Below are 11,878 nucleotides of genomic sequence, written 5' to 3' on the forward strand. Positions count from 1 at the left end.
TAGATTTCATGTCAAAGCTCAACATTATTGACAACACTCCACGTCACTTTCTAACACAAATTTTTGTTAAAAAGATAAATTAAGAAAACAAAATATTTCAATTTGAAAACAATATATCAAATTTTGTTTTAAATTTGAAATAATTCTTTAAAAACATGATGGGAAAAAATGTACGCTCTAGTCATACACTGTCATTCATAATTTATTCAATAATTATATGTATGAAACATGGTAAATTCTTCTTTATGCACAATTTTCTATAGAATACTTGGAATTCAAACTTATTTTTATCAATATCTGAATCATGCATTAATTGATTATAAGATTTGCAATTTGACTTAAGTAATTTGGAAAAAAGGCCACTACAAAATCAATTTACTTTTCACAATTCCACATAATTTTAAATGATGTTGTAACCTTTACCTTAAAAATAAATAGGGTTCATAGTCTTGCAATATTCAGGTATTCCACCAAAAGTTTAGCTGCAGAGCTCAGACATAAACAGTCTTTTTTTGTTTCTGACTTACATAAAGTCAAAGTATGTATTATTATAAAAATGTGTTTACAATCATGGACTTGTCTAAGTCAGAAAATAACAGACTTGTTAAGGTCAATTAATGGTTCATAAAACAGGATGATAACAATTTATTTGACTTTGTGGCCAAAATACATTCCCTATGACAATAAAAACTTTCTTAGAATTAACAAGGATCTGAACTATCTATAAGAAATAATAGTAGCTTTGCTCACACATTGTTGTCAACAAAATGGAATTTCATGCGACTGTCATACAAGCGAGAGGTTTAATCCACCATTTTCTACATAAGGAAATGCCTGTACCAAGTCAGGAATATGACAGCTGTTTTTCATTCGTTTTATGTGTTTGAGCTTTTGATTTTGCAATTTGATAGGGGACTTTCCATTTTGAATTTTCCTTGTGGAGTATGGTATTTTTGTTATTTCATTTATTCTTATTAAACATTCTTTTCCTCACAACTCAGTTGTTTTTTTTTTCATTTTTCGGTGTTTATAAATGGTTGCATTAAAAAGTGACTAAAATTGAGAATGGAAATGGGGAATGTGTCAAAGAGACAACAACCCGACCACAGAACAGACAACAGCAGAAGGCCACCAACAGGTCTTCAATGCAGCGAGAAATTCCCGCACCCGGAGGCGTCCTTCAGCTGGCCCCTAAACAAATATACATACTAGTTCAGTGATAATGAACGCCATACTAAACTCCAAATTGTACACAAGAAACTAAAATTAAAAATAATACAAGACTAACAAAGGCTAGAGGCTCCTGACTTGGGACAGGCGCAAAAATGCGGCGGGGTTAAACATGTTTATGAGATCTCAACCCTCCCCCTATACCTCTAGCCAATATAGAAAAGTAAACGCATAACAATACGCACATTAAAATTCAGTTCAAGAGAAGTCCGAGTCTGATGTCAGAAGATGTAACCAAAGAAAATAAACAAAATAAGTATTGTCTCAGTTTTTTTAAACTCTCTCTCATATTTTTCTTCAGAGGTCAAATGTTGTCACAATTTAATGTTGATGCTTGTGTTATATTTGTACATGGGTCTTTAAGTTCGCCAATTTCGGTAGCTCATCAACACGAAGAAGTCAAGATTTCAACACTTTGATAAAGTTTAAATATTTTTTGCTTCACATAAATTGACATTTTGAAGTTGTATTTTGTTTAAACTTAAAGTGACAACCCATGAAACATACAAATTTAGACCTTTAAGAGTCAACTGCAAAATTAAATTTATGTCTGAGCTCTGACTGTTTAGTAAAGATTAAGTGAATTATTGATTTCCTACAATTTGATGCTTTTTCCTTGACCTTTGACATTAAACCTTGAAAGTAAAAATACTTTATTATCTTCTCATGATCAAACAACACAATAAGGGGAACTCTTTGACTTCAGGTTTGTTTTTGCTAACTTGTTGATCAGACTTAATACATTTTTTTTATAAAGAGATAATACAATGTGGAGAAAAAATTGTAAATGTAATAGATATTGAAAAGAAAAGCATTAACAACCTTTGATAAACACCTCTAAAAACATACATAAATCTATGAATTATCTGTTTAAACATCTTTATGTATACAGTACTCAGCAAACAGATGTAGCATAGTGGATTAAGAATTGTCAGTTTAGTATGTACTACAGAAATAAATCCCTTCTAGTACTGTTGATTCATTATTATTTGTAGGGTACCAATTTTTCTCTGCATGGATTTCGAGAGTACATGTTAACAACAAATTTAAATGTTCAACGAAGTATAAATTTTCTATAGGCTTTTATAAAAACTTTGTCACAACCACAAAATCAAATATCCATAAAAATACAGTTTTTCTCAAATCAGGAAAAACACATAAATACACAGCATATGGCAACTTAGTTTACAATTATAAGGACTGGATAATATGTTCACTTTTTGTATTTCTTTATATTACTTATCAAATATATTTAAGGATTTGTGATTCGTTTAAACTTCATCACATGCACATCTGTATTTACTCAGTTTGCACGCCAACACTGTAACAGTTGTGTGTAGCTTTTCGTAGGTCAAAAACAGCATATTGCACAGGGTATACAGCATGTTACTAAAAATACATTATAAAAATCCCCAATTTAACATTGTTCATGCAATAGTTGTTGATTAATAATATAACAATTGTAGCCTTTGGTTGAGGTCAATACTATGTTATATCGACCTCATACAAAGGCTATAATTGTATAATGCTAGGAATTAATTAAAAATACAAAGTTGGAGTTTTGAGGGAACAGCAACTACATTAAAAAAAATCTTAAAATTGATAAAAAAAAAATTTGAATTTGAAATTTTCATTTAAATGTGTAAAATAAGCAGCACACTTCTTCCTTCTAACAAAAGTTTTGAAGTTCACATCTGGTTTTAATATTTATAACACATGTATATAGGTATAAATGCATGTCTGTATTTGATATGACAGTAAATACAAATATCTTATATAAACAATATTTTTCAATACTCCTGACTAATCTACTAGTATCAGATATCATAAAACAAATAAACACAAAACAATGTTCCTATAAATACTTTCTTGAAATATCACAATAATAAATAAACCGACAAAAATAATTAATAAAAGGTTTTTGTTCAATTGTTTCAATATGGTTCATATGATTCATAAAATTCAAGCATTCAAATATCTTTTCCAATATTGGAGACTTGTTATATTACTTTATATAAAATATATACTAAACGTAAGTATCGGATGTATAATGCATTTGTTATGGGCAATGAAACGTAACACTCCTGCTTACCTGTAAAAATTCAATTAGAACATAATTTACGTTACAAATGCATTATATGTATGTAAGATAGGTCATATACCTAAGACCAAGTATAGTACAATCTGATTTAAATAAAGATTCAGTGCCCATGCTTTGCTTACAAGGATCCGACACTGTTTCATTCTACTTTCTGTTTAAAAGACCTTTCAGGATCCTCTGGTTTTGTCCTTATGATACACACCTTAAAAAATTGGAGATTGCAATTTCATTGGCTGATGTAATAATAACCAGAACAAAAATCAGAACTGAGAGTTGTCAGATCCTTGCAAGCAAAGCATAGGCACAGGATCAGTATTTAAATCTGATTGTGTACAAATTATGTTGAAAGTCAGAATGTCTCTAATGTAACATTAATCCTATCTTTCTTGCTGTGTGTAATTCTTCAGTGTAGGTAATAAATATCTTCTCCAATGAATAATATTACGTATATCAATACTAGTTGTATTTTCTGGTTTACATTTGATATACTTACAGGGATGACCACAGACTATTTAGGGGGGTGCTCCTCCACCCTTGAAATTTTAGCACCGGCCTTAAAATTTCTAGCACCACTCTTGATTTTCTCAGAACCACCATTAATTTAGAGATTATGAGAGATAATTATGGAAAACAATTTTTAAGCAGTATAATTTTGAAAGACTATAATAAAGTTTTAATTTTTTTGTTATAAATAAAGATACCATATACATTTTTGTACACAAATATATTTATTTAGTATTGCAAAAGGTATAAACAAAAATGTCAATTGTTAAAATAATCATTTTATAAGCTTAACCCTTGAAAATTTGTCTGTGGGGATCCCTTTCAGAAGTTATAATAATGGCAACATAATATAACAACACAAATCTGTGGTAACTCAGTGTCTTGTAAAAAGGATAGTCTTCTGCATTCATCATTGTATGATATGGAAGGCTTAGCTTTTGATTATATTCAATCTGCTGTCTGACAATTGTGATTTGACGTCATCTGGAAGAGGGTTGCCTTTAATGTTTAAAGTTTCTAGTGAATCCATAGCTTCTAGCCTCATCACATCTACTTCTAAAAAAAAATAAAAAAATCTGTTATGAAGAATTCAGTAATGAAATATCCTAAATAAGGTTTTTATAAAGAATACAGTTATGTATAAATTTTACATTTAATTTAATGATGAAATGTGCATAAAATGATAAAAATGTTAGATTAATAAACCTGTCCTGTACATGTTGCATTAGATATGTTAGAGTATTACTATCCTATCTTAAATTGATTTCATTATTGTTATACATTGCCGATTATAAATTTATTACCCCCCCCCCCCCCCCCCTAAAATCACGGTAAATGTAATGTCCCACAACTCTTAAATGACAAACTAGGAAATTTTCAAAATTAATAGGGAGTTTATTTTAACAAATCCCAACAACAGCATAAAGTTTCAAATACAAAAGTGTATACTAATCCAACATGCTAGCTATATATAGAATTAGTGTGCTATATCTGAAAAATGGCCTTAAATTTGACAATTTAAAGTCCTGCAACAACAAATTGAAAAAATTTCAAAACTATAAGAGCTTTCTTCCATGAATTCAAATATTGCACCTAAGTTTCTTGAAACTTAATCAAAGCATTCTTTGTTTATTGTATGATTGTTCAGGCTGAGGGACAATGGAATAGCATAATATGTCCCATAGGGGTATAAAAATAATTGAAATAAAATATTTTCTACAAACCTGAGATACAGTTACTATGTACATTTAATTGTTTTAGTTTAACACATTGAAAGACGACTTGTGGTATTCTATCTAAGTTGTTAGATGAAGCGTCTAAATCTTGTAGTTCTTGAAGGTTTCTTAGTTCATCTGGTAGTGTATGTAGTTTGTTTCCACTTATGTTCATTTCTGTAAAATAGTAATATTAGTCAGCAATACACTGGTAACTATTATATTGTTATATATGTTATTATATTGTTAATTGGTATTCTAACATGACGTTCTTCAAACGCTTTGAGTACACACCCGTGGTAAAATATGAATATATTGTTTGGGCTGTTCCGATCGTACTTCCGCGTCATATGAGCTACCCGACGTCATAGAACGATGACGTAAGAATATAAGCATTTTGCGGGAAAATACACGCTTGTGAAACCGAAAATCATCACAACAAGGAAACTTAAACAAACGATGCTAAAATGTGTTATATAAGTCATTTTTTTGTATACATATATAAGACATATAAGTACAATTATCATTTAGATTCATCCAAACCTATCTAAGTATGTTATTGTAAATAGTTTAAGCATGTCATTTATTCAGTTTGCCCCCGTCTTTTACGTCAATTTAATAGTGTGTTTATTCATGGGAACGGCAAATAATGCCATTATCTAGAGCGCTTCGATCCAAAACAATTGCCGTATTTGTCCTATTAGAATCAAAATATCGCTCAGGGTAAAATATTTGTCATAAAGGGCCAACCCGTGGTAAAATCACTATATATTCAAGCCTCCATGAATTATTTCTTAAATAACATATGTTCTTGTTCTAGTTCTATTATAGTACAAAAAAGCCAAACAATAACTGTTGTAATGCTTATTGGTCAGAGTAAGGTTCCATAACAATCTTCATCATATACCAGAAGCCTAGGCCTATAACCAAGTCGATAAAAATGTTGTTGGGCCAGTTATATTTTCCTGAAAAGAGGCCTTTCGTCTCTGTTGGAGAGTTGTCTTATTACTGTATTAGCAATCATACCACATCTTCTTATTTTTATATCTACATCACATATATGTTTAAAGAAATTTTATGAAGAGTGATTTTCAGGCTTGTTATGTGTCAAGGACATTTTTCTGAAGACTGCCATAATCTGGATATCATGAAAAAATTCAATAATATGCAAAGCAAAATCTGGAAATCTGCTAAATACCTCAAAACTTTTATGCATGCATGCGGATTGATTGATTATTGGTTGCTTAACGTACAGTGGTATGCATGCTGGAAATATGGTTCATATATTTGTTAGAAAAATTACAAGATTGTTGTTGTTTTCTTTTATCCAGTCACAAATAAAGCTTTAACTATATGAATATGAGTTACTGTGATTTTTATCTAATATTTTTTTGCTATCTAGTGGCTGTTTCAATATTGTTTATCTGTTTATCAGATAAATTTAACCTGTAAAATGGCTAATATTACAGTCAAATTTCACATCATATTGTGATCACACCAACCACCTGCACCAGACTACTTTGAAAAATACAGACTTACATAGGCAAAAACAACACTATCACATTATCCAGATAGCCTGTCTCAAAACAGACACAAAATGGGGTGACTTTAAACAAGTCTCATGTAATAGAAAAACAAAGGATATGGGGTATCCATCCATGACACAAAATCAGTTCATGCACAGCAAAAAAAAAACAAAAAAAAACACAAAAAAAGCAAAGGAACAGCGCTTTTATTTATGTTCTTCATCTCAAAGTCACAGTGAGGCCTTCAACAAGAAGCAAAAAACTCTCACCTCACTGCAAGTCTAAGACGGCTCCTAGCACTGGCTTGAGCGGAATTCTTTGATAATATACATGTATATGGATAGACTTTGTAAGATGTAACACTACCTAATTTGGCCCGGTCAAAACAGAACATACTGGAAAGTAGAACATATTCAAAACAAAATAGTTCCTATGCATATTAAAGGGTAAATCTTAAACTATGTAGCATTTATTTCAGTAATTAAGGTATCAGATGAAAGGTGAATGGTGAAGGACTGGTGATCCTTGTCATGCTTGTAGAACACACAATTTACTGACAATTTAGAATAATACAAAAATGTATGAATGAATTTTAAAATTGAGGGCATATATAGCACCTACAGGCTACTCCTTTTTCTATCAAGACAATACAACATACATATACATTGTACATTCATGACATTGTAGTATCAATATAAACTTTGTTCTAAATTTCATGATATTTACCTGTTACTTTAGAAAATTTAGAACAGAACTTTTTTGGGAGACTTTGCAGCAAGTTTTGTGATAAATCACAGCTTTGAACTGTGATGTCTTTCATCATCATATAAACTGCATCAGGTATCTGTGTAAGTCCACATTCTGATAAATCTAAAAATGAATAAAAAGATTTAAAACATTGTTAATTGGTAATCAAAAAAGTGCTAAACAGTTCATGAAAGCTTTCTTACGGTAATTTACTAATTTTACTTCCTTAGTTCCTACTTGACACCTGTGCTAATTTGTCATTTGAGTATTGTTACTGAATATAAATCAAAAATAAACTTCAAAATTTTTTAAATGTTTTCTGAATCTTGGAAGTAATTTCTCAATAAACATGATAAAGAAAACCATAAATATTCATATATTTTTTTTAAGATAAAAGTATTTTAATGTAGTTAAGTCAATGTACAAAAAAAATGTATTAACTATTCCTAGGTACTTAAACAAGTGATTTAAAAATTACTTAACTGTTTGAAAATAGGAAAAACTAAGGGGTATATGTTTTTTCTTAAGTGTCAGGGCAGAGATACATTGTATGCACTTAAATGAGGTAAAGAAGGAATATACATAGTACAGTCCACATGTATATACATTATGATGATGAAGATGGATGGCTGTTTAACGTCCAGCGGCAAATTGATATGCATATTCAGGAAGAGAACATGTTAATGGAATATGAATATTAACCCTGCTTTGTACTAGACCAACACGCTGAGTTGGATTTTTAAAGTGCTAGTTCACAAGGTAACAGTCCGCAGGAAGACTTGTCACCTTACCCGGACACATTATCTGGACTCCGAGCCGACCAGTCTTTGCTCTTACTCCTTAATGCCGCGTGCTTAGCGGAGAAGCAGCAAATACCAATTTTAAAGTCTTTGGTTTTACCCGACCAGGGTTTGAACCCATGACCTCCTGCACTCAAGGTGACCACCGAGGCAGTTTATATATATACATTATGTATATACAGCTATCTGGTATATTTCATTATGATACACCAAATTCAAATTTGTGTGCCTTAAGAAAACATTATTATTGATTAATTGTTACAGAAAGAAAGCTGTTGTCAATTCCCACAATTGACCTGTCTTATAGTTAAATACATGTAGGTCATACTAAATGAAAATATAATTATATATACATGTACAATGAGCTGTTTAGATACATGTATGTAACATGACTAACATCGCATGCATCATATACTTAAAACTCAAATGATCGCATGGTTCCTTTTGTATGTATAATTCTATTAAATCATCAACAGTATTCATACTCCCTTCAAAAATGTGAAAACATAATCAGTTGATAATTACGAAATTCGATAAAATGTTAGCCATTAAAATTTTGATTTTTATCCAAACATGCCAAAGGGAAATAAATAACTTGAAATGGTTTTATAAAAAATATGAATCGCAGTTCCAATCACAAATTACAGCAGGGTGTTATAAAAGGCTACAGAAAAGGGGCCACACCATCCGAAAAATCTCCTGCAGGAAACACTATGTTAATGAACTGAACAAGCAATAGACAGTCAGGGGTAATACTTATACAAGTTTTTTTTTATTTACTGGTACAGGTTAATTATTTTGGAGGAAGAGTTATACATCACTTAGACATTCAGATTTTTTTTACTTATATAAGTAAAAAAGTCTTATTTTCCTCTACTCTTGAATTTCTCTTTACTACATTGCTCTAATAGTGTTAAATTGTCTGTCATTAATAGTTGTCTTTACTATTCATAAAAGTATAATTTCATGGACAATGAAAATCTCATTTGTCTGTTATCTTCAAAATACTGCTCATTTACAAGCCTCTTGGGAGCAATTATTGAAAGCCTTGCTGTGCGCAATAGATTTCTTTGATAGTTCTGGAGATGAGCTCTTATTAAAAATTCATTAGCAAACCAGGAAAATTCTGTTTAGGCATGTTTTAACATCTTAAGAAATCTTAAGAATTTAAGGGATGGTAAATAAAATTACTTGTATAAGTAAATTTTTGGAGAAGATTGAGGGGAGATAATTCAAACCTTGAAAATAAAATAAAAATCTAACAAATTTACTTATACAAGTAAATATTACTTACATCTTAAAGTAAATAAAAATGACTTGTATAAGTATTACCCCTGACTGATGGACTACATGTAATCCACACTCAGAGGCTAGCCAAATCAAAAAATCATTCCGGACACAGAATCATAAAAGGGTTTAATATATGGAGACGAAGTCCCTAATAACAGTAAGAAAATCAATAAAATTGAAAAATCAAAATACATGTAGTCATGATAGTAATGAACTCAAATCATTAACTTTTTTTTCTAACAGTTGAGCTTGCACATTACCCTGTTCCTATTCTATTGACAGACACTGTCATGTTGCAGTGTAAATCATTAGATTTCCCGCAAATTTGTATAACTGATTATTATCAAAAAGAATAATTAATGAGGATGAACATTTTGAATTTATTCTGTTAGAGTATGTAATAAAATGAGACTAGAGCTTATTCAACATACAATTTTATAGCAAACTCACCTCAAATCAATCAGGCAGATTTTTGTATCTGTACAAAGACCAGTAATAAGCCAACTTTGTATATTCCTAGTTTTTTATGAATAAGTTATTAAATTTATGTTTTTAATAAAAACTATACATTAAAACAAGAAAAAATAAATGTGGATAGTGTCCACATGTGGACACAGATGATGCCCCCGCTTGCATATCATATAGTTATAAAGGAACATAACTGAAGAACGGTAAAAGTGACGCTTCCAAATTTGAACATGATCGGAATTTTGTGGAAATAAGCATTGTGTGTAAGTCTCATAACATTTGGTTGAGGCTAACTTAAGTAGAGAACAGAAACTAAAAATTCAGCAATTTTTCTATTTGTAAATACACATAACTCTAGAACAGTTTTGTATAAGTTTTATAACATTTGGTTGAGACAAACTAAAGTTGGAAAACGGAAACGAAAAATTCACAATTTTTATGTTTATAAAGGGTCATAACTCAAGAATGGCAAAAGTGTCGACCCAAATTTCGTACTTAATCTGTATTATGTAGTAATAAGCATTGTGTATAAGTTTCATAACATTTGGTTGAGGGAAACTAAAGTTAGAAAATGGAAACAAAATATTTATACATTTCATTACATTTAGTTGAGACAAACTCAATTAGAGAATGGATTTTCATTTGTAAAGGGGCATAACCCTAGAACGGTAATCAAAGTGCTTGTAAGCACTGAATGGTAAAGATTGCTTTAATTTATCAGTAGGAAGTAAAATTGAATATTGCATTGTATAAAGCATTGGTTGTAATTGATTCAACTACCCTTCTGGACAAAGAAAGATAACTCCAATTTTCAAAGCAGACTTTAAAATATCTTTATAAATGAAGGGTAAAAATTGCTTTAATTTATCAGTGGAAGGCAAAATTAAACATTGCATTGTATGAAGCATTGATTGTAGTTGATTCAACTATAATCATGGACAAAGGAAGATAACTCCAATTTTAAAAATATCTTAATATTTTTAGAAAAAAAATGAAAAATTTAGCAATTTTTCCATTTGTAAAGGGCATAACTCTAGAACAGTAAAAGTGACGGCACCAAAATTCAAACTTGATCTGTATATTGTGGTGATAAGCATTGTGCATAAGTTTCATAACATTTGGTTGAGGCAAACTTAAGTTAGAGAACGAAAACAAAAAATTTAGCAATTTTTCCATTTGTAAAGGGCATAACTCTAGAACAGTACAAGTGACGGCACAAAAATTCAAACTTGATCTGTATATTGTGGTGATAAGCATTGTGTATAAGTTTCATAACATTTGGTTGAGGCAATCTAAAGTTAGAGAACGGAAACCAACTTTGGGACGTACGGACGGACGTACATACAGACGGACAAGGGTAAAACTTCATGCCCCCTCCGCTACGGCGGGGGCATAAAAAACACTACCTGGAGATCATGTTTCTTTGTTTACATTAAATATGATGTCATATATAAAATTCCATAATTGTTTCTATTTCACCACAAATTAAGAGCTGGGTTTTTTTTTCAACAAATGTTTACACATATAAATTTGCTGTTAACAGAATATCGTCATGATCGTAAAGCATTCTAAAGGTTTGCTGACTTCATCCCCTTTCACAGGTGCTACCTGCCTCATATAAATCAAGTTCAGGAACTCAAAATTGGTGTATACGAATTTTCATTTGTAAATAATGTGTAAGTTTGTAAGTAGACACCAGTCACCACACAGTCAAGACAACATACAAAAATATTTGTCTTTCAGGTCCGTCTTTCAAGTCATATCATTTGTCATGAAACGTTACATACCCAATTTTCCATTTTCTTGTGCTTCTCGTAGCCTGTTGACTACCTTCGCAACCCCGTCTCCCATTCAGATATACTAGATTTTCAAAAAATACTTTCACGTGTATGACTGTCAAAATTTGTTTTCGATTTGACGCATATATCATCGAAAATAAATATTTTAAAAATATGTTTAAATTCAATCAATGACTTTTAAATAGCTAACAATTTTTAC

General features: G+C 30.7%; 1 protein-coding gene across 1 annotated transcript; it reads right to left on the reverse strand.

The window, feature by feature from the left end:
* Nucleotides 1–1,866: 1,866 nt before the first annotated feature.
* Nucleotides 1,867–11,804, reverse strand: LOC127707835 (leucine-rich repeat-containing protein 40-like). Its single transcript, XM_052212592.1, has 4 exons — nucleotides 11,668–11,804; nucleotides 7,302–7,445; nucleotides 5,059–5,226; nucleotides 1,867–4,390 (listed from the first exon to the last, which is right to left on the reverse strand). Exons 1-4 carry the CDS (start codon nucleotides 11,729–11,731, stop codon nucleotides 4,266–4,268), a joined length of 501 nt encoding a protein of 166 aa, XP_052068552.1. The 5' UTR covers nucleotides 11,732–11,804; the 3' UTR covers nucleotides 1,867–4,265.
* Between the last annotated feature and the right edge of the window lie 74 nt (nucleotides 11,805–11,878).

The sequence above is a fragment of the Mytilus californianus genome, unplaced genomic scaffold (assembly GCF_021869535.1).
Source record: "Mytilus californianus isolate M0D057914Y unplaced genomic scaffold, xbMytCali1.0.p SCAF_7, whole genome shotgun sequence".
NCBI classification, from domain to species: domain Eukaryota; kingdom Metazoa; phylum Mollusca; class Bivalvia; order Mytilida; family Mytilidae; genus Mytilus; species Mytilus californianus.

Bases quoted from the DNA above. Each gene is read 5' to 3' on its own strand.
- LOC127707835 (XM_052212592.1), bottom strand. From the start codon at position 11,731: ATGGGAGACGGGGTTGCGAAGGTAGTCAACAGGCTACGAGAAGCACAA. The intron at 7,446-11,667 runs GTATGTAACGTT...ATTCATTTTTAG, and splicing joins ACAAGAAAATGGAAAATTGG to ATTTATCAGAATGTGGACTT. The intron at 4,391-5,058 runs GTTTGTAGAAAA...ATTTTTTTTTAG, and splicing joins ACATAGTAACTGTATCTCAG to AAGTAGATGTGATGAGGCTA.